We start from the raw sequence: 24623 nt of genomic DNA on the forward strand, positions 1-24623 counted from the left end.
CAGGCTGCATGGTTGCATGATGCGACCATACAGCTTGTCATCCAGCAGAAACACTGAGCAGCATGTGCTTAGTGTCTCCCTGTGAACTTCTATTCCCTGTCTGAGGGCACAGCGAGCGTGATAAAGTTCTCCAGCTCGAGGTGCCATCAGACAGGTCCTGTGAGTTCACAGCCAATGAAAGTAACTTCACCTATGTGATGTGAGGGCAGTGGGAAATTTTCAAACTCTCTTGCAGATGACAATGGTGTTGATGGAATGAGCGAGCTCATAAGTATAGTTTAATTAGGATTTATTAAAGGAGTCTGTGTCTTTCTTTTAATTAAAGAACTTTATTCTAGGTATCTGTGTTTTCATGCAATGTGACTATAGGGTTAGTAATGGGGGCATCTTATTGATGCCTCTCCATTACTAACCTCGGGGCTTGATATCACCTGACAATACAATGGTAACATCAACCCTCCCAAATTTCACCTCACTTGCCACCGCTACAGAGCAAGTGGGAAGAGCGAGGCTAAGTGCCAGAATTGACGCATCTTATCATCTTTTCTGGGGTGGCTGACAGCTGATGTTTTAAGCCTGGGGGGCCAGTATCCATGGCCCCTTCCTAGGCTATTAATATCAGCCCACAGCTGTCTGCATAGCCTTTGCTGGTTATTAATTATATGGTGACCCTACGTAATTTTTTAGGATCCCCTATTTTAATAGCCAGTAAAGGCTAAGTATGCAGCTGTGAGCTGATATTAATAGCCTGGGAAGCTCCTTGGGTATCACACCCTTCCTAGGCTATAAACCGCAGCCACGAGCTGTTGGCTTTCCCTCTGCTCGTTAAGAAAATTATGCGGGAGCCCACGCCATTTTTTTCAGAAAAAATATCTTTTTTTAATTAAATACATGTACAGTAAGCTACACACACACTGTACTCATTGTATTTGTAACAGATATCTGTATATCTATCTATTCTATGTGCATTTACTGTGTGTCATCCATCTCTTCTATCCTGTTGGGTCCTGTTGTGATTTTAGAAACTCGTCTGACCTTAACACCATAGAGAATCTATGTGGTAATTTCAAGAGGAAGATGAGAGACACCAGACTCAACAATGAAGATGAGCAGAATGCTGATATCAAAGCAACCTGGGCTTCCATAACATCTCAGCAGTGCCACAGGCTGATCGCCTGCATGCTGCTCTGCAGTGATGCAGTAATTGATGCCAAAGGAGCCCCGACCAAGTATTGAGTGCATTTACAGAATAAACATTTCAGTAAGCCAACAATTCGGAATTTGAAATCATTTTTTCAAGCTTGTGTTATAAAGTATTCTAATTTATTGAGATAATGACTTTTGGGTTTTCATTGGCTGTAAGCCATAATCATCAACATTAAAATACAGTAAGTAAACACTTGAAATAGATCACTCTGCTTGTAATGACTCTATATAATATATGAGTTATACTTTTTGTATTAAATAACAGAAATAAATTAACTTTTTGATAATATTCTAATTTTGTGAGATGCACCTGTACATACAGTCATATGTAAAAGTTTGGGCACCCCTATTAATGTTGACCTTTTTTCTTTATAACATTTTTGGTTTTTGCAACAGGTATTTCAGTTTCATATATCTAATAACTGATGGACTCAGTTATATTTCTGGATTCAAATGAGGTTTATTGTACTAACAGAAAATGTGCAATCTGCATTTAAACAAAATTTGACCGGTGCAAAAGTATGGGCACCCTTATCATTTTCTTGATTTGAACACTCCTAACTACTTTTTACTGACTTCCTGAAGCACTAAATTGGTTTTGTAACCTCATTGAGCTTTGAACTTCATAGCCAGGTGTATCAAATCATGAGAAAAGGTATTTAAAGTGGCCACTTGCAAGTAGTTCTCCTATTTGATTCTCCTATGAAGAGTGGCATCATGGGCTCCTCAAAACAACTCTCAAATGATCTGAAAACAAAGATTATTCAACATAGCTTTTCAGGGGAAGGATACAAAAAGTTGTCTCAGAGATTTAACCAGTCAGTTTCCACTGTGAGGAACATAGTAAGGAAATGGAAGAACACAGGTACAGTTCTTGTTAAGCCCGGAAGTGGCAGGCCAAGAAAAATATCAGAAAGGCAGAGAAGAAGAATGGTGAGAACAGTCAAGGACAATCCACAGACCACCTCCAAAGACCGGCAGCATCATCTTACTGCAGATGGTGTCACTGTGCATCGGTCAACAATACAGCGCACTTTGCACAAGGAGAAGCTGTATGGGAGAGTGATGCGAAAGAAGCCGTTTGTGCAAGCACGCCACAAACAGAGTCGCCTGAGGTATGCAAAAGCACATTTGGACAAGCCAGTTACATTTTGGAAGAAGGTCCTGTGAACTGATGAAACAAAGATTGAGTTGTTTGGTCATACAAAAAGGCGTTATGCATGCGCTGTATTGTTGACCGATGCACAGTGACACCATCTGCAGCAAGATGATGCTGCAGGTCTTTGGAGGTGGTCTGTGGATTGTCCTTGACTGTTCTCACCATTCTTCTTCTCTGCCTTTCTGATATTTTTCTTGGCCTGCCACTTCTGGGCTTAACAAGAACTGTACCTGTGTTCTTCCATTTCCTTACTATGTTCCTCACAGTGGAAACTGACTGGTTAAATCTCTGAGACAACTTTTTGTATCCTTCCCCTGAAAAGCTATGTTGAATAATCTTTGTTTTCAGATGATTTGAGAGTTGTTTTGAGGAGCCCATGATGCCACTCTTCATAGGAGAATCAAATAGGAGAACTACTTGCAAGTGGCCACCTTAAATACCTTTTCTCATGATTTGATACACCTGGCTATGAAGTTCAAAGCTCAATGAGGTTACAAAACCAATTTAGTGCTTCAGGAAGTCAGTAAAAAGTAGTTAGGAGTGTTCAAATCAAGAAAATGATAAGGGTGCCCATACTTTTGCACCGGTCAAATTTTGTTTAAATGCAGATTGCACATTTTCTGTTAGTACAATAAACCTCATTTGAATCCAGAAATATAACTGAGTCCATCAGTTATTAGATATATGAAACTGAAATACCTGTTGCAAAAAACAAAATTGTTATAAAGAAAAAAGGTTAACATTAATAGGGGTGCCCAAACTTTTACATATGACTGTATATATGTGTCACTAAGGCTGGTTTCACACTTGCGTTTTTTTGCGCTGGATTTTAGCGCTAAAAAACGCATGCTTTTTTTCCCCTATATTTTGCATGGGATGCGCTTATGTGCGCATACACATGCATTTGTATGCGTTTTTCCGCGCATGCGTTTTTTTGCGGTATGCGCTCGGGCGCACAAAATGCATCCTGTTGCATTTTTTGGGCATCCGACTTGCCTCAAAAAAACGCATGCGCGCGCAATGCGTTTTTTTTACAGCAAGACACCCATTATAAGTCTATGGGTTTGCATATGTGCGCATTGGCATGCTTATGTATGCGTTTTTTTGCGCATGCGTTTTTTTTTTACCATTAGACAATGGAATTTAGGGGTTTGGGTTAGAGTTAGGGTAAGTTAAGGGGATTTAGGGTTAGGGTTAGGGTTAGCTAGGGTTTAGGGTTAGGGTTTGGGTTAGGGTTAGTAGGGTTTGGTTAAGGGTTAGGGTTAGTATGGTTTGGTTAAGGGTTAGGGTCAATGTTAGGGTTAGGGTTAGGGTCAGGGTTAGGGTCAGGGTTATGGTTAGGGTTAGGATTAGGGCATGGTTTGGTTAAGGGTTAGGGTTAGGGTCAGGGTTAGGGTCAGGGTTAGGGTTAGTAAAGTCATGGTTTGGGTTAGTGTGAGGGGCCACCTAATGTTGGAAAAAAATGCAAACGCGGTAAAAACGCACTAAAAACGCATACAAATGCATAAAAACGCTGCGTTTTTTTCATGCATGCTCATAAAAATGCTTGAAAAAAACACAGCATTTGTATGCGTTTGTATGCGTTTTTTCAATGCATTTTTTTGCGGGAAAAAGAAGCTGCAAAAAAAAGCAAGTGTGAAAGTAGCCTTACATCTGTATATCTAGGTATTGCATATCTATTCTATCCTAAACTCTCAGACTGTGATTTTACTGTATGCGGCACATGAATTGCCGGCTTTTATTCTATCTTCCTATCTTATATATGTTTTTTTTATGAAAATTTCTTTGAAATCGATGTGTAAATGACATGAAAGCTATGAGGGATAGCTAATGCTAGAGAAGAGAGAGAGAGGATTCAAAAAGATATAAATAAACTGGAGCAGTGGACAGCAACTAACAGAATGTTTTTTAAAAGGTATAAGTACAAAGTACTACATCTGATCAATAAAAATTAAAAAGCATATACAGAATGGGAGGAATAGGGCTAAGCAACAGCACATGTGAAAAAGACTTGGGAATACTAATAGATCACAGACTAAACATGAGTCAACAATGTGATGCAGTAGCAAAAAAGCCAAATTCAATTCTGGGATGAATTAACAGAAGCATACAGTCTATATCAGGTGAAGTCATTTTGCCTTCTACTCCTCTTTGGTCAGGCCTCATTCTAGAATACTGTGTCCAGTTTTGGGCACTACATTTTAAAAAAGACATCAACAAACTGGAGCACGTTCAGAGAAGAGCAACCAAAATGGTGACCGGTCTGCAAACCATGCCCTATGAGGAACAGTTACGGGATTTGGGAATGTTTAGCTTGCAGAAAAGAAGATTGCGAGGAGACTTAATAGCTGTCTACAAATATCTCAAGGGTTGTCACATTGTAGAAGGATCTTCTTTAATCTCATTTGAACAATTGAAGACTAGAAGCAATGGGATAAAACTGAATGGAAGGAGACACCGATTAGATATTAGAAAAAACTTTTTGACAGTTAGGGTGATCAATGAGTTGCTGCCAGTGGTGGTGAGTTCTCCTTCAATGGAAGTCTTCAAACAGAGGCTGGACAGACATCTGTCTGAGATGGTTTAGTGAATCCTGCTTTGAGCAGGAGGTTGGACCAGATGACCCAGGAGGTCTCCTCCAACTCTGCACTGTTTCTGTGACGTAGAGTTACTCTATGTAAAAACTTAAAATCGCATTGCAATCGGATAGTAATAGCACTGCATTAGGATGTAAATCAGATGCTACTTGTGAAAAATCAGATTGTACTCGCATGTCAGTCACATGACAATTGCATTACACTCGTGAGACTCTCGGCATGGAGACTTGGACCAACTTTTCATATGTACTCCGGCCTTAGGTCAGGGTCACATTTGCATGTGTGATACGAGAATCCTGCGCGAGTCTCTTGCATCAGTACCCGACACTGCTTCCGGCACTCAGGACCGGAGTGTGCGGCTGCATGTATTTCTATGCAGCCTCACACTCGGTCCCGAGTGCCAGCAGCAGTGCTGGATATTGAGAGAGACTCGCGCTAGTTTTTCACATCACACACGCAAGTGTGACCCCAGCTTAAGGGTATAGATCACTTAATTGTTCAACCAAACCTGAAAAACTGCAATTTGTTTGCTTCTCTGCGTTTGCTATAAAATGGTCAAAATTTAAGATGGAAAACAAGTAGGAGGAAAGGCGCACTGAACTATTTGGCCACACCAAGGGTGCACAAAGCACCAGTGCTTGGTTTGAACAGTCAATCTGTGATGGCAGAATCCCTTTTTAGTAGCTATATGGTAATTAAAAAGTAAGGTTTGAAACTGGAAGAAAAACTGTCAAAAAGAGCGCTACCAAAATATTGTGTTGAACGTTTGCTTCTCACAATCGTCAATGGGTGTAAAAATGATGTACCCCAAGGTTGAGCACTGAGTCCACTATTATTATGGAAAAGTGTAGTTATTTAATTAGGCATCATATGTTCTAACATAAGAAAAAGTAGGAGAGTTACAAATCATTTTAATACTAAGGGGCCAATTCACCAAAGCAATTTCTGCAGAACTCTAGCATAACTTGCTTTGAAAAGTTGCAAAATTTATGCACAACACAAAACTGAGCAAAAGATTTGGGAACTTTTAACATTTTGGCATTTTCACGAGAGTCACAATCTTCCTCATGCATCTTAAGGCCTCAGACGGGAGACCACAACACACTGCCATCAAGAGAAAGCAAAAATGTGCATGAACAGAGAAACACCAAGGGTGAGAAAATTAAAACATGTTAATATAAGGAAGAAAGGGAATGCTAAAGAGAGCCAAAAGAAAAAGGAACAAGTGTACCCTCCCAGAAACCAAAAGAGGTGAAACGAAGATGAACTGAGAAGGAAAATAAACAGACTCACTGCAGGATTTGAGTTGGTGCTTACCATGCAAGGTAAACCTTTTTGCTCAAGGTCTGGAACTCTGAAACCAAAGACCAATTAGAGGTATAACCAGCAAGGAAGTACAGTGAAGAATGAACATATAACACTGAGCCGAGAATGTGACAGGACGTACCAAAACAGATAAATGGAAAACACGAGGATAAAAGAAAACCTAGAAGGGAGAACAAAGAAAATTGGAACCATCAGCATTTGGACAGGGAAGAAAAATCAATAGCTCAGCAGACTATGAAACTGACCACGGAGCAACACATCAGCAGATCAAATCCCTAAACTGAGCCATATCACTGTCTTGATCACTCAGATTCTTGCACTTGTCCATATTTCCTGCAAAAAATCTGTCAGTTTAACTTTATGCCTAATATATCTGACCCGTGGAGTGCCAAAGGTACTTGATTGTCAATGTTCTTCAAGTCACTTGTCAGTGATTTTGCGGGAAAGCTACAATACATGGCAGCCTGCTATGGTGCGAGATCTAAAACGGATCAGTGAATTAATAATTGATTGTCAGAAATCAGTTTGCAAACCCACAAGACTCATTGTAGATTTCAGATGTATCTAAAAGCATTGTAATATATTCAGTGCACCTAAAACTATTTCTTACATTTACATTACATGCTTATATTATATTCAATGAAGGTGTAAATATCAGCAGAGAAAGTTCTCACCGTGCAGTGTCGATCATCCAGCCAGCTCTGTCTTTTCTCTGAGTTGTGTGCTATATATGTGAATATCTAAGCCTTCTACTGACAGCATCTGTGATTGATGTCCATCCCTTACATTACCATGTTGCTTTACTTAACCCCTTAGGGTGGATTCACATGGGATAGATATTGGGAACATTTCACAATTTAATGCAGCTTTTTTGAGCCAATGTTAGAATGCATTCAGAAAGAATAAGAGCTATGAAAGGAAGGTTATACTCTGTACCTCCTACTAATGGAGCCAGATTTGACTCAGTAGAGTATGGTAATTTTTTTCCAAAAAGGATGCACCAGAGAAAACACTAAAACTGGGGGGGGGTAGAAATACACTGCAAAAAAATTATACCTCCCTAATAAAATACAACCATCTGGCTGCAGTTTTTCTTGCAGTAAAATAATTGCAAAACCCCTCTTCTAAGAGCTCATCCACGTGTCCATGTTTAAACACTAGTTGTGGGCGAGCACTAAAATGCTCGGGTGCTCGTTGCTAGGGTCGAGCAAATTGGAATACTCGGGTGCTCGACCCGAGCAACGAGCACAATGTAAGTCTATGAGGAACCCGAGCTTTTTTGCCGTGACCCCCCTTCCCCCGGAGGTTTTTTTAGGGTATCAAAATGTTGGAATTCTATGGGAACAGTGCTCAAATGACACGGGAACATCATGGGGAAGACCCTTGGAAACATTTATGACTAGGTCCCTGCTGTGAACAATGTTGTCAGAGTGTTACGCCACTTTTACACTAACACATACAAAAAAAAAAACAAAATGGATTTTCCTGGGAAATATGTTAAGGAACATCCTTTCCAGGGTAATAATTTGTATGTAAGGCAAAATAAAGAATATAAAACAAAATGTACCTCCACCACTTAGGCTATGTTCACACGTAGCTTTTTGATGCGTTTTTGAACTTTAGCATTGCTTTCACCCAATACAAATGCATTCACTGGGAAATGTCATTTTAACTTTTAACAACCTTTGCTGGCCATGTGGTGTGTGACACATCATCAAACACATCCTGCTTCATTTATGAAGGAGAGACTCAGAAAGTGCTTTTTTATAGGACTATCAGGCAGCATTAATATTCTTAAATGGCCATCAGCCAGCTATGCTTTGTTGTTCCCATTATTAAACAGTGGGTCTCCTATACTGTTATTGCCTATGCAGTGAGTGGCAGGGCTGCCAAAATTAGGATGCACCCCAATACTCATTTGATGAGATGCACAGGAGGACCTCATGACAAAAATGTTCCCATTATAAGAAAGTTCGTCTCCCATAGTTTTTGCCTATGCATTGAATGCAAGGCCTGCCTTTCCCCAAAGTTACATGAACCCTAATTAGCCTTTGAACCGACATATTGGATGGCCACATGAAACCAAAGTTCTCATTATTATTTATTTGGTACTGCCATACTGTTTGCCTATGCATTCAATTTAAGGCCCGCCTTGCCACAAAGTTGCATGCACCCCAATAACCCTTTGAACCGACTTAGTGGATGACCACATGTAACAAAACAAATAGACCAGTAATGCATTAATCCTAAAGAAAGTGCTGATGCAATAAAGCTATAGTGCCAATCTAATATGAAGCTCAATGTGTGTGTGTGTGTGTATGTTTGTAAGTATGTATGTATGTATGTGTGTATGTCTGGGATTGGCATCTGCACCGTCACCGCTACAGCCACAAAATTTTGCACAGTCACATGTCTGGACCCCGAGAGCGTCATAGGCTATGTTGTGAGGCAAAATTTTAACCCTGCACGTTCCAATTCACCAAACAACTTTGACTATTATTCTTATCATTTCTATGGTGTTATAATCCTTCTGTAAAGCTGGAAATAACACAATTTATTACCGTGCCAACACAGACCACCCTCTGACACAGACTGCAGGGGGAGCCCAGTATCACACAGGAGAGGATTAGACACACTGCTCAGCAGTCAGTATCACACATGATAGGATTAGATACACGGCTCAGCAGTCAGTATCACACAGGATAGGATTAGATACACAGCTCAGCAGTCAGTATCACACAAGATAGGATTAGACACATGGCTCAGCAGTCAGCATCACACAGGAGAGGATTAGATACACAGCTCAGCAGTCAGTATCACACAGGAGAGGATTAGACACATGGCTCAACAGTCAGTATCACACAGGATAGGATTAGATACACAGCTCAGCAGTCAGTATCACACAGGATAGGAATAGATATACAGCTCAGCAGACATTATCACACAGGATATGATTAGATACACAGCTCAACACACAGTATCACATAGAATAGTATTAGACGGCTCAGCAGACAGTATCACACAGAATAGGATTAGATACATGGCTCAGCAGTCAGTATCACACAGGATAGGATTAGATACACAGCTCAGCAGTCAGTATCACACAGAATAGTATTAGATAGATGGCTCAGCAGACAGTATCACACAGAATAGGATTAGATACATGGCTCAGCAGTCAATATCACACAGGATAGGATTAGATGCTCAGCTTAGCAGTCACTATCACACAGGATAGGATTAGATACACGGCTGAGCATTCAGTAACACACATGATAGGATTAGGTACACAGTTCAGCAGTCAGTATCACACAGAATAGGGTTAGATACACGGCTCAGCAGACGGTATCACACAGGATAGGATTAGATACACTGCTCAGCAGGCAGTATCACACAGGATAGGATTAGATACACAGCTCAGCAGTCAGTATCACACAGGAGAGGATTAGATACACGGCTCAGCAGTCAGTATCAGACAGGATAGGATTAGATACACGGCTCAGCACACAGTATCACACAGAATAGTATTAGAAAGACGGCTCAGCAGACAGTATCACACAGAATAGGATTAGATACATGGCTCAGCAGTCAGTATCACACAGGATAAGATTAGATGCACAGCTCAGCAGTCAGTATCACACAGGATAGGATTAGATACACGCCTGAGCAGTCAGTAACACATGATAGGATTAGATACACAGCTCAGCAGAAAGTATCACACAGGATAGGGTTAGATACACAGCTCAGAAACAGGATGTGCCAAAGGAGAGGACATTTTCATTCCAAGAATTCCACTCATTCCATCTGATTTGATTTTTGATTTTAAATGCCTCCAGTTTCCAGTTCACCTGCTGTTTGCAATGTCCATTAACAATGCTCAGGGACAGTCCTTGAAAGTAGAAGGGATCGATTTGTAATCTCCATGTTTTTCTCAAGGTCAACTTTACATGGTCTGTTCAAGAGTTGGAACTGCCAAAAATCTGTTCATCTTTACACCGAAAGGAAAATCCAAAAATGTTGTTTATCAAAAGGCTCTTGAATGAGTAGAAAATAAAATACTATCAATACTTGGGTAATCGTTTAGGTAATTTGTGTTGCAAATCTGTAGTGTTGAATATATGATGTGAAATGTTTTTATGTGCAATATAATCATTATTAGTGTTGAGCATTCCGATACTGCAAATATCGGGTATCGGCCGATATTCGCTGTATCGGAATTCCGATACCGAGTGCCGATATTTTTCAATATCGGATATTGGAATCGGAAGTTCCCATAATGCAAAGAGCCACTGCTGTGGCTCTGATTGGCTGCCGAAATGACGTCATCATGATGCGCGGTCTGTGCGCATCATGATGCGCCGTCAGTTCGGGCCTTCCGGGGGGGTCTATGCCGACTGCCCGGGGTTCTGTACCGGCCTGCCGGGGGTCTGTGCCGACTACCCGGGGTCTGTGCGGACTGACGGGGGTCCGTACCGGCCTCCCGGTGGTCTGTGCCGACTGCCCGGGGGTCTGTACCGGCCTGCTGGTGGTCTGTGCTGACTGCCCGGGGGTCTGTGCCGAATGCCCGGGGGTCTGTGCTGACTGCCCGGGGGTCTGTACCGACTGCCCGGGGGTCTGTACCGGCCTGCCGGGGGGTTGTGCCGGCCTGCCGGTGGTCTGTACCGACTGTCCGGGGGTCTGAGCGGACTGCCGAGGGTCTGTACCGGCCTGCCTGGGGGCTGTACCGACTGTCCGGGGGGCTGAGCGGCCTGCCGGGGGGCTGAGCTGGCCTACCAGGGGGCTGTGCCGACTGTCCGGGGGTCTGTGCAGGTTGCGGGGGTCTGTGCAGGCATCGTCCGATGGGACTACAAGTCCCATCGGGCGATGCCTGCTACCATGATGGTGATTGACACATTAGCCAATGATGAGACAGTAGTAGTCCCATCATCCGGCCTATGTGTTGAAAGAAAAAAAAAAAAAAACATACTACATACATACTACATGCTACATACATACTACATACATGCTACATACATGCAACATACATACATACTGTATATATACCACATGCATGCAACATGCATACCACATATATACTACATGCATGCAAGATGCATACTACATATATACCACATATATACTACATGCATGCAACATGCATACTACATATATACCATATATACCGGGGGGCTGTGCCGACTGTCCGGGGGTCTGTGCCGACTGACCGGGGGTCTGTACCGGCCTGCCGGTAGTCTGTACCGACTGTGCGGGGGTCTGTGCAGGCTTTGGGGGGCTGTGCCGGCCTGCCGGTGGTCTGTACCGACTGTCCGGGGGTATGAACCGGCCTGCCGGGGGGCTGTGCCGGCCTGCAGGTGGTCTGTACCGACTGTCCCGGGGTCTGTGCAGGCTGCGGGGATCTGTACCGGCCTGCCGGGGGGCTGTGCCGGCCTGCCAGTGGTCTATACCGACTGTCCGGGGGTCTGAGTGGACTGCCGGGGTCTGTACCTGCCTGCCGGGGGGCTGTGCCGGCCTGCCGGTGGTCTGTACCGACTGTCCGGGGGTCTGTGCAGGCTGCGGGGGTCTGTACCGGCTTGCCGGGGGGCTGTGCCGGCCTGCCGGTGGTCTGTACCGACTGTCCGGGGGTCTGAGCGGACTGCCGGGGGTCTGTACTGGCCTGCTGGGGGGCTGTGCCGGCCTGCCGATGGTCTGTACCGACTGTCCGTGGGTCTGAGCGGCCTGCCGGGCGTCTGAACCTGCCTGCCTGGGGACTGTGCTGGCCTGCCGGGGGGATGTGCCGACTGTCCGGGGGTCTGTGCAGGCTGCGGGGGTCTGTGCAGGCATCGTCCGATGGGACTACAAGTCCCATCGGGCGATGCCTGCTACCATGACGGTGATTGACACATTAGCCAATGATGGGACAGTAGTAGTCCCATCATCCGGCCTATGTGTTGAATGTAAGAAAAAAAAAATACATACTACATGCTACATACATACTACATACATGCTACATACATGCAACATATATACTACATGCATGCAGCATACATACATACTGCATATATACCACATGCATGTAACATGCATACTACATATATACCACATATATACTACATGCATGCAACATGCATACTACATATATACCACATATACCGGGGGCTGTGCCGACTGTCCGGGGGTCTGTGCCGACTGCCCGGGGGTCTGTACCGACTGTCCGGGGGTCTGTGCAGGCTGCGGGGGTCTGTACCAGCCTGCCGGGGGGGCTGTGCCAGCCTGCCAGTGGTCTATACCGACTGTCTGGGGGTCTGAGCGGACTGCCGGGGTCTGTACCTGCCTGCCGGGGGGCTGTGCCGGCCTGCCGGGGGGCTGTGCCGACTGTCCGGGGGTCTGTAGCGGCCTTCCGGGGGGCTGTGCTGGCCTGCCGGGGGGCTGTGCCGACTGTCCAGGGGTCTGTGCAGGCTGCGGGGGTATGTGCAGGCTGCGGGGGTATGTGCAGGCATCGTCCGATGGGACTACAAGTCCCATCGGGCGATGCCTGCTACCATGACGGTGATTGACACATTAGCCAATGATGGGAAAGTAGTAGTCCCATCATCCGGCCTATGTGTTGAATGTAAGAAAAAAAAAATACATACTACATACTACATACATGCTACATACATGCAACATATATACTACATGCATGCAACATGCATACTACATATATACCACATATATACTGCATGCATGCAACATGCATACTACATATATACCACATATACCGGGGGGCTGTGCCGACTGTCCGGGGGTCTGTGCCGAATGCCTGGGGGTCTGTGCCGGCCTGCCGGGGGGCTGTGCCGGCCTGACGGTGGTCAGTACCGACTGTCCGGGGGTCTGTGCAGGCTGTGGGGGTCTGTACCGGCCTGCCGGGGGGCTGTGCCGGCCTGCCGGTGGTCTGTACCGACTGTCCGGGGGTCTGAGCGGACTGCCGGGGGTCTGTACCAGCCTGCCGGGGGGCTGTGCCGGCCTGCTGGTGGTCTGTACCGACTGTCCGGGGGTCTGAGCAGCCTGCCGGGGGTCTGTACCGGCCTGCCGGGGGTCTGTACCGGCCTGCCGGAGGGCTGTGTTGGCCTGCCAGGGGGTTGTGCCGACTGTCCGGGGGTCTGTGCAGGCTGCGGGGGTCTGTGCAGGCATCGTCCGATGGGACTACAAGTCCCATTGGGCGATGCCTGCTACCATGACAGTGATTGACACATTAGCCAATGATGGGACAGTAGTAGTCCCATCACCCGGATAATGTGCTGAATGTAAGAAAAAAAAAATACATACTACATACAGTCATGGCCAAAAGTATTGACACCCCTGCAATTCTGTTAGATAATACTCAGTTTCTTCCTGAAAATGATTGCAAACACAAATTCTTTGGTATTATTATCTTCATTTAATTTGTCTTAAATGAAAAAACACAAAAAGAATTGTCCTAAAGCCAAATTGAATCATAGAATCATAGAATCGTAGAGTTGGAAGGGACCTCCTGGGCCATCTGGTCCAACCCCCTGCTCAAAGCAGGATTCGCTAAATCATCCCAGTCAGATGTCTGTCCAGCCTCTGTTTGAAGACTTCCATTGAAGGAGAACTCACCACTTATCGTGGCAGCCTGTTCCACTCATTGATCACTCTAACTGTCCAAAAGTTTTTTCTAATATCTAATCTGTGTCTCTTCCCATTCAGTTTCATCCCATTGCTTCTAGTCTTTCCTTGTGCAAATGAGAATAAAGTTGATCCTTCTACAATGTGACAGCCCTTTAGATATTTGTAGACAGCTATTAAGTCTCCTCTCAGTCTTCTCTTTTGCAAACTAAACATTCCCAAATCCTGCAACCTTTCCTCATAAGACAGGGTTTGCAGACCGGTCACCATTCTGGTCGCTCTTTTCTGAACTTGCTCCAGTTTGTTGATGTCTTTTTTAAAATGTGGTGCCCAAAACTGGACACAATATTCCAGATGAGGTCTGACCAAAGAGGAGTAGAGGGAAATAATGACTTCACGTGATCTAGACTGTATGCTTCTGTTAATACATCCTAGAATTGCATTTGCCTTTTTTGCTGCTGCATCACACTGTTGACTCATATTCAGTCTGTGATCTATTAGTATACCCAAGTCTTTTTCACATGTGCTGTCACTTAGCCCTATTCCTCCCATTCTATATATGCTTTTTTCATTTTTATTGCCCAGATGTAGTACTTTGCATTTCTCCCTGTTAAAAACCATTCTGTTAGTTGCTGCCCACTTCTCCAGTTTATTTAAATCTTTTTGAATCCTCTCTCTCTCTTCTCTAGTATTAGCTATCCCTCCTAGCTTTGTGTCATCAGCAAATTTAATCAGTTTACCCTCAATTCCTTCATCTAAATCGTTGATAAAGATGTTGAACAATACAGGGCCCAGGACAGAGCCCTGTGGTACCCCACTTGAGACATTCTTCCAACTGGATGTGCAGCCATTTACGACCACTCTTTGGGTCCGATCACTAAGCCAGTTATGAATCCACCTAACAGTTGCCTTGTCCATTCCATACTTAGTCATTTTTTCAATAAGGATTGTATGAGAGACTTTGTCAAATGCTTTGCTGAAGTCAAGATATACTATATCTACAGCATTTCCTTGATCCACCCAATCAGTGATACCGTCATAGAAGGAAATTAAGTTAGTCTGACATGACTTATTAGTTAGAAACCCATGCTGACTCTGTTTAATCACTTCATTCTTATCCAGGTATTGACATACATGTTGTTTAATAATTTGTTCAAAGATCTTTCCTGGTATAGAAGTCAGACTCACCGGCCTATAGTTGCCTGGGTCCACCTTCTTCCCCTTTTTGAAGATAGGAACAACATTTGCTCTTCTCCAGTCTTCTGGCACTTCTCCTGTTCTCCAAGAATTTTCAAAGATTATGGAGAGGGGTTCAAAAATTTCTTCTGCTATCTCCTTCAGTACTCTGGGGTGTAATTCATCTGGACCTGGAGACTTGAATTCATTTAGGTTAGCTAAGTGTTTCCTCACTATCTTTCTGTTTATAGATATCCTGGATTCTTCTATTCCCTTAATAGGACAGTGAATAACAGTTGATGTTGCATTTCCTTTCTGAGAGAAAACAGATGCAAAATAGGAATTTAAAAGTTCAGCCTTCTCAACATCCTGTCTTACCATTTCATCATTTTCATCCTGTAAAAATCCTATAGCATCTTTGACTTTTCTTTTACTTTTGACATATCCCCAAAATCCTTTATTATTGCTTTTGACATCTCTTGCAAGCCTCAGTTCATTTTCAGCTTTAGCTAATCTGATTTGTGCCCTGCAGGTTCTGCAGACAGCATTATATTCTTCTTTAGATATGCCTCCCTCTTTCCATTTTATAAACATTTTTTTCTTCCTTTTTAGCATGTGCTTAAGTTCTGTGTTCATCCATCCTGGTTTCCTTAAATGCTTCCTATTCTTCCCTCTTTTCGGAATTGTTAACAACTGTGCTTTGAGAATTTCATTTTTCAAGATTTCCCATCCTTCCTGGACATTTTTGTCTTTAAGGATATCCAGCCATTGGATCCCTCCAATTCTCTTTCTGAATCCCTTAAAATCTGCCTTTCTGAAATCTAACCTTGACGTCTGAGTCTTCACAGGTCTTCCACCTCTAGTAATCCAAAATTCTAAAATAGCATGGTCGCTACCTCCTAGGGTCCCAGCCACTTTTACCTCCTCAACCATTTCCTCCCTGTTTATAAGGATTAGATCCAAGGTAGCAGTTCCCCTTGTTTTCTCCCTTACCTTTTGGAAGATAAAGTTGTCAGCAAGAGAGAATAAGAATTTCCTTGACCTGTTAGTTTTGCCTGAGAGAGATTCCCAACAAATGTCTGGATAGTTGAAATCTCCCATGACAACTATGTCATATTTTTTGGAGAACTTGGCCATCTGATGCATAAAGAGTTCATCTATATCTTCGGCTTGCACAGGCGGCCTGTAGTAAATGCCTACAATGGTGTCCTTTCCATTGTTCTGTCCTTGTATTCTTACCCAAACAGTTTCCACAGAACTCCCAGTCTCTGAAGCTTCAATCTCTGTGCAGATATACGCGTTTCGAACATACAATGCGACACCCCCTCCTCGTTTATCAAGTCTGTTTCTTGCAAATAAGTTGTATCCTTCTAGTCTTGTATTCCAATCATGTGTATTGTCCCACCAAGTTTCAGTGATTCCAATTACATCATATTTCTGTTCCTGTGTTAGTAGTTCCAATTCTCCTTGTTTGTTGCCCATGCTTTGTGCATTAGTATAGAAACATTTTAGTTTGTGATTGGTTTCTCTTTCTCCAATATTTTTAGTAATTAGATTCTTTCGTCTTTGTTCTTCCTTTCCACTTCTAATAGCAGAGTTCTCAATAGCATTTGTCAGGTGTATGGCTTTTTCTGGTCTTTTGCTTCCCTTCCCATGTTGTTCTAGTTTAAAGCTCTCCTTACAAGTGTAGCAAGGCGACTTCCAAATACATGCTTTCCAGTCTTCGTAAGGTGCACCCCATCTCTAGCAAGTAGTCCATCGTATAAGTAGTTCACTCCGTGATCCAGAAATCCAAATCGTTGCTGACGGCACCATCGACGTAGCCAGTTGTTCACCTGCAGAATCTTATTCCACCTCCTTGTTCCATGGCCATCCACTGGGAGGATGGAAGAGAAGACCACCTGCGCTCCCAGTTCTTTCACTTTCTTGCCTAAGTCTTCAAAGTCTCTGCAGATGATTTCCAGGTCGTTTCTTGCGGTGTCATTTGTCCCCACATGTAGTAGCAGGAATGGGTAGTCATCTGTAGGTCTGAAGAGTCCTGATATCCTGTCAGACACATCTTTAATTTTTGCACCTGGAAGACAGCACATTTCTCTTGTAGTTATATCCGGTCTGCAGATAGTGGCCTCTGTTCCTCTCAGCAGGGAATCCCCCATGACCACCACTCTCCGTTTCTTCTTCACAACATTTTTCTTTCTCCATCCAGGAGGACTCTGAGGGCGTACAAGGTTGCTGTTTGTTGGCAAAGTCTTATCCTGATGTATTTCTTCATCGTTTTCCTGCGTGAGAGCCTGGTACTGGTTCCTGAGCAGTATGGGTGCTGACTGCCTCCTGATCCTCCTGCTTCTCTGGGTCACATGTCTCCATTCCTCTGTTTCTTCAGGTGCACTTCGAATTTCTTCTCTTTCTGTAACATGAAGAGATAATTCTGCTCTGTCCAAGAACTCTTCACCTTCCTTAATGATCTTCAACGTAGCTAACCTCTCTTCGAGACTTTGCAACTTTTCCTCCAACAGGGACACAAGCTTGCATTTGTGGCATGTGAAGTTTGGCTTTTCCACTGGTACATCTGTGAACATGTAGCAAGAAATGCAGCTCACCAAATGGCTCCTGGCCTCTTCCATCTTGAGATTTCTTAAAAACGATGAAAGATGAGCCAAATTTCAACCAAATTGAAATGGTTTTTCCAATTTCCTCTTTTCAGCTGCAACGGCCAAAACCCAGTGATCGTTGAGCTCGCGGAGACTCTTCACTTATCCCAGAAGGCACTGGGAATATGCAAATGATCTCCTCAAGACTCTTCCCCTGGTTTTCCAATTTCCTCTTTTCAGCTGCAACGGCCAAAACCCAGTGATCGTTGAGCTCGCGGAGACTCTTCACTTATCCCAGAAGGCACTGGGAATATGCAAATGATCTCCTCAAGACTCTTCCCCTGGTTTTCCAATTTCCTCTTTTCAGCTGCAACGGCCAAAACCCAGTGATCGTTGAGCTCGCGGAGACTCTTCACTTATCCCAGAAGGCACTGGGAATATGCAAATGATCTCCTCAAGACTCTTCCCCTGGTTTTCCAATTTCCTCTTTTCAGCTGCAACGGCCAAAACCCAGTGATCGTTGAGCTCGCGGAGACTCTTCACTTATCCCAGAAGGCACTGGGAATATGCAAATGATCTCCTCAAGACTCTTCCCCTGGTTTTCCAATTTCCTCTTTTCAGCTGCAACGGCCAAAACCCAGTGATCGTTGAGCTCGCGGAGACTCTTCACTTATCCCAGAAGGCACTGGGAATATGCAAATGATCTCCTCAAGACTCTTCCCCTGGTTTTCCAATTTCCTCTTTTCAGCTGCAACGGCCAAAACCCAGTGATCGTTGAGCTCGCAGAGACTCTTCACTTATCCCAGAAGGCACTGGGAATATGCAAATGATCTCCTCAAGACTCTTCCCCTGGTTTATCAATTTCCTCTTTTCAGCTGCAACGGCCAAAACCCAGTGATCGTTGAGCTCACGGAGACTCTTCACTTATCCCAGAAGGCACTGGGAATATGCAAATGATCTCCTCAAGACTCTTCCCCTGGTTTTCCAATTTCCTCTTTTCAGCTGCAACGGCCAAAACCCAGTGATCGTTGAGCTCGCGGAGACTCTTCACTTATCCCAGAAGGCACTGGGAATATGCAAATGATCTCCTCAAGACTCTTCCCCTGGTTTTCCAATTTCCTCTTTTCAGCTGCAACGGCCAAAACCCAGTGATCGTTGAGCTCGCGGAGACTCTTCACTTATCCCAGAAGGCACTGGGAATATGCAAATGATCTCCTCAAGACTCTTCCCCTGGTTTGGATATAATTCCACACCAAACATAAAAAAGAGGGTGGACAAAAGTATTGGCACTGTTTGAAAAATCATGTGATGCTTCTCTAATTTGTGTAATTAACAGCACCTGTAACTTACCTGTGGCACCTAACAGGTGTTGGCAATAACTAAATCACACTTGCAGCCAGTTGACATGGATTAAAGTTGACTCAACCTCTGTCCTGTGTCCTTGTGTGTACCACATTGAGCATGGAGAAAAGAAAGAAGACCAAAGAACTGTCTGAGGACTTGAGAAACCAAATTGTGAGGAAGCATGAGCAATCTCAAGGCTATAAGTCCAACTCCAAAGACCTGAATGTTCCTGTGTCTACCGTGCACAGTGTCATCAAGAAGTTTAAAGCCCATGGCATTGTGGCTAACCTCCCTAGATGTGGCCGGAAAATAAAAATTGGCAAGAGATTTCAACGCATGATTGTGCGGATGTTGGATAAAGAACCTCCACTAACATCCAAACAAGTTCAAGCTGCCCTGCAGTCTGAGGGTACAACGGTGTCAACCCGTACTATCCATCGGCATCTGAATGAAAAGGGACTGTATGATAGGAGACCCAGGAAGACCCCACTTCTTACCCCGAGACATAAAAAAGCCAGGCTGGAGTTTGCCAAAACTTACCTGAAAAAGCCTAAAACATTTTGGAAGAATGTTCTCTGGTCAGATGAGACAAAAGTAGAGCTTTTAGGGCATAAGCATCAACATAGAGTTTACAGGAGAAAAAAGAGGCATTCAAAGAAAAGTACACGGTCCCTACAGTCAAACATGGCGGAGGTTCCCTGATGTTTTGGGGTTGCTTTGCTGCCTCTGGCACTGGACTGCTTGACCGTGTGCATGGCATTATGAAGTCAGAAGACTACCAGCAAATTTTGCAGCATAATTTAGGGCCCAGTGTGAGAAAGCTGGGTCTACCTCAGAGGTCATGGGTCTTCCAGCAGGACAATAACCCAAAACACACTTCAAAAAGCACTAGAAAATGGTTTGAGAGAAAGCACTGGAGACTTCTAAGGTGGCCAGCAATGAGTCCAGACCTGAATCCCATAGAACACCTGTGGAGAGATCTAAAAATGGCAGTTTGGAGAAGGCACCCTTCAAATATCAGGGACCTGGAGTAGTTTGCCAAAGAAGAATGGTCTAAAATTCCAGCAGAGCATTGTAAGAAACTCATTGATGGTTACCGGAAGCGGTTGGTCGCAGTTATTTTGGCTAAAGGTTGTGCAACCAAGTATTAGGCTGAGGGTGCCAATACTTTTGTCTGGCCCATTTTTGGAGTTTTGTGTGAAATGATCAATGTTTTGCTTTTTGCTTCATTCTCTTTTGTGTTTTTTCATTTAAGACAAATTAAATGAAGATAATACCAAAGAATTTGTGTTTGCAATCACTTTCAGGAAGAAACTGAATATTATCTGACAGAATTGCAGGGGTGTCAATACTTTTGGCCATGACTGTACATACTACATGCTACATACATACTACATACATGCAACATATATACTGCATGCATGCAACATACATACATACTGCATATATACCACATGCATGCAACATGCATACTACATATATACCACATATATACTACATGCATGCAACATGCATACTACATATATACCACACATATACTACATGCATGCAACATGCATACTACATATAAACCACATATACCGGGGGTCTGTGCCGACTGCCCGGGGGTCTGTACTGGCCTGCGGGGGCTGTGCCGGCCTGCCGGTGGTCTGTACCGACTGTCCGGGGGTCTGTGTAGGCTGAGGGGGTCTGTACCAGCCTGCCGGGGGGCTGTGCCGGCCTGCCGGTGGTCTGTACCGACTGTCCGGGGGTCTGAGCGGACTGCCGGGGGTCTGTACCGGCCTGCCGGGGGGCTGTGCCGGCCTGCCGGTGGTCTGTACCAACTGTCCGGGGGTCTGAGCGGAATGCCGGGGGTCTGTACCGGCCAGCCGGGGGTCTGTGCCGACCTGCCGGGGGGCTGTGCCGGCCTGCCGGTGGTCTATACCGACTGTCCGGGGGTCTGAGCAGGCATCGTCCGATGGGACTACAAGTCCCATCGGGCGATGCCTGCTACCATGATGGTGATTGACACATTAGCCAATGATGGGACAGTAGTAGTCCCATCATCCGGATAATGTGCTGAATGTAAGAAAAAAAAAATACATACTACATGCTACATACATACTACATACATGCTACATACATGCAACATATATACTGCATGCATGCAACATACATGCATACTGCATATATACCACATTCATGCAACATGCATACTACATACACTCACTGGCCACTTTATTAGGTACACCTGTCCAACTGTGTGTTAAAACTTAATTTCTAATCAGCCAATCACATGGCGGCAACTCAGTGCATTTAGGCATGTAGACATGGTCAAGACAATCTCCTGCAGTTCAAACCGAGCATCAGTATGGGGAAGAAAGGTGATTTGAGTGCCTTTGAACGTGGCATGATTGTTGGTGCCAGAAGGGCTGGTCTGAGAATTTCAGAAACTGCTGATCTACTGGGATTTTCACGCACAACCATCTCTAGGGTTTACAGAGAATGGTCCGAAAAAGAAAAAAAATCCAGTGAGCGGCAGTTCTGTGGCCGGAAATGCCATGTTGATGCCAGAGGTCAGAGGAGAATGGGCAGACTGGTTCGAGCTGATAGAAAGGCAACAGTGACTCAAATTGCCACCCGTTACAACCAAGGTAGGCAGAAGAGCATCTCTGAACGCACAGTGCGTCGAACTTTGAGGCAGATGGGCTACAGCAGCAGAAGACCACACTGGGTACCACTCCTCTCAGCTAAACTGAGGCTACAATTTGCACAAGCTCATCGAAATTGGACAGTAGAAGATTGGAAAAACGTTGCCTGGTCTGATGAGTCTCGATTTCTGCTGCGACATTCGGATGGTAGGGTCAGAATTTGGCGTAAACAACATGAAAGCATGGATCCATCCTGCCTTGTATCAACGGTTCAGGCTGGTGGTGGTGGTGTCATGGTGTGGGGAATTTTTTCTGGGCACTCTTTGGGCCCCTTGGTACCAATTGAGCATCGTTGCAACGCCACAGCCTACCTGAGTATTGTTGCTGACCATGTCCATCCCTTTATGACCACAATGTACCCAACATCTGATGGCTACTTTCAGCAGGATAATGCGCCATGTCATAAAGCTCGAATCATCTCAGATTGGTTTCTTGAACATGACAATGAGTTTACTGTACTCAAATGGCCTCCTCAGTCACCAGATCTCAATCCAATAGAGCATCTTTGGGATGTGGTGGAACGGGGGATTCGCATCAGGGATGTGCAGCCGACAAATCTGCGCCAACTGTGTGATGCCATCATGTCAATATGGTCCAAAATCTCTGAGGAATGCTTCCAGCACCTTGTTGAATCTCTGCCACGAAGAATTGAGGCAGTTCTGAAGGCAAAAGGGGGTCTAACCCCTTACTAGCATGGTGTACCTAATAAAGTGGCCAGTGAGTGTATATACCACATATATACTACATGCATGCAACATGCATAATACATATATACCACATATACCGGGGGGCTGTGCCGACTGTCCGGGGGTCTGTGCCGGCCTGCCAGGGGGCTGTGCCGGCCTGCCGGTGGTCTGTACCGACTGTCTGGGGGTCTGTGCAGGCTGCAGGGGTCTGTACCGGCCTGCTGGGGGGCTGTGCCGGCCTGCCGGTGGTCTGTACCGACTGTCCGGGGGTCTGAGCGGACTGCCGGGGGGCTGTGCTGGCCTGCCAGGGGGCTGTGCCGACTGTCCGGGGGTCTGTGCCGACTGTCCGGGGGTCTGTGCAGGCTGCAGGGGTCTGTACCGGCCTGCTGGGGGGCTGTGCCGGCCTGCCGGTGGTCTGTACCGACTGTCCGGGGGTCTGAGCGGACTGCCGGGGTGCTGTGCCGACTGTCCGGGGGTCTGTGCAGGCATCGTCCGATGGGACTACAAGTCCCATCGGGCGATGCCTGCTACCATGACGGTGATTGACACATTAGCCAATGATGGGACAGTAGTAGTCCTATCATCCGGCCTATGTGTTGAATGTAAGAAAAAAAAATACATACTACATACATACTACATACATACTATCTATTTACCACATATATACTACATGCATGCAACATGCATACTACATATATACCACATATATACTACATGCATGCAACATACATATACTACATATATACTACATGCAACATACATACTACATATATACTACATGCATGCAACATGCATACTACATATATACTACATGCATGCAACATGCATACTACATATATATTCTACATATATGCTACATGCATGTGTCGTAGCTGCTTTTGTTCTGACCAAGCGTCAGCTGTCCATATCACCAGTGAGTCCCAATTGTGAGGTTTCTCGCCTTTCTGTTTGCAAGCGCTTGGAGACAAAGTGACACACACACGGCTCGTGCTAAATCACTTTATCTGACGTAATGAAATATAAGACATGTTTTTATATCATTTACAACAATATGTGACTCTATGGAGCTCATTTGTCCTCCACCATCACCTCAGGGTCGTACGTACCTTGTTTACAATATACCCAGAACACGTTGTTGAGAACAAATATGATAACAAGTATAGTTTCCTTGAAGACAGAGACTACTAGTCTACATAAGAATAATTCTAGCAATAATAAGGCAAAAGGCAATTGAAGTCTTAAAGGCATTTAAAGGGATATAAAAGCAAACCATTAACTCTTCTATATCAATTTCCCCCTTTTGTAAATGGTATAACCTTTGCCACAGGGTCAGCTGATGTCCACAAAGGAGCTGCTGTCTCATGGGTCTAGTACCCATAAGGGGGCTTCCTACCTGCTTCGCCCATCCACCCTCAGTGTGGACTCTCACTTTCCCCATCAGCAATGGCCACCTGGGGTCTATGATACACTACAGAAGGTTCAGCCTTAGATTTTTTTTCCACACATACATTATTCAGTAGCTTAAGTAATACATATATTAGTGCTTTTACGGCTACATAAAATAAGCAAAACAACAAAATTTGCATACAAGTCTATATAATGCCAAAAATCCATCCTGCAAGGCCATTAAACCAATTTGCTGGATTTAGGAAAGAGAATGTGTTACCCACCAGGAGTCTCTGTTTGCACTGTGTTGTTTTAACCATTGGTCTCTAAGTTCACCTATTTTGTCTATACTGGCCCTGATCTGGAGATTGCCAGCAGGGTCGATATAATTACAACAGGTGGGACCAATTATCTGACACATTCCTCCTTCTTTTGCTGTCAGGTAATCTAGTACTATAGTATGTTGGTTAGTAACTACGATTAATTGTCTCTGTATTGTATTAGTTTCATTAAGAACTTCAAGAATCTGGAAAATCTGATCGTCCAGGTAGTCGGTAGCTTCCACTAATTTATCCCACATTTGTGTTATGAAGGGGTATATTAGCATACTACGGAATATTTTATTTGTTATCCCCATTTCTACTAGATGCGGCCTACCATTTGGTCGGGGCTTATTATCTGCAGCCCTTTAATACAAAGTGTGAATTGGGACTGCTGCAGTGTCTATTTTACTATGAGGAACTATGAAAGTGGCTGGTGTTATTTTGGCAAGAGTGCAGACCCCTCTTATGTCTGGGCTCACCCACCTGTGGGCACGATGTCCGCAAACCAAGAATACTCCATCAGGGAGAACACAAACG

General features: G+C 44.5%; 1 protein-coding gene across 1 annotated transcript in view; it reads right to left on the minus strand.

The window, feature by feature from the left end:
• Nucleotides 1–24369, minus strand: part of LOC141098568 (cytochrome P450 2C5-like) — a 119179-nt gene extending 94810 nt beyond the window's left edge. Inside the window, exon 1 of the mRNA XM_073586474.1 lies at nucleotides 24048–24369. Within this exon, the coding sequence (XP_073442575.1) occupies nucleotides 24048–24083 (36 nt within the window). The 5' untranslated portion in view covers nucleotides 24084–24369. The remainder of the gene's footprint in view (nucleotides 1–24047) is intronic.
• Nucleotides 24370–24623: the final 254 nt, after the last annotated feature.

Source organism: Dendrobates tinctorius, unplaced genomic scaffold (genome assembly GCF_039654945.1).
Source record: "Dendrobates tinctorius isolate UK_male_01 unplaced genomic scaffold, ASM3965494v1 ptg000093l, whole genome shotgun sequence".
NCBI classification, from domain to species: domain Eukaryota; kingdom Metazoa; phylum Chordata; class Amphibia; order Anura; family Dendrobatidae; genus Dendrobates; species Dendrobates tinctorius.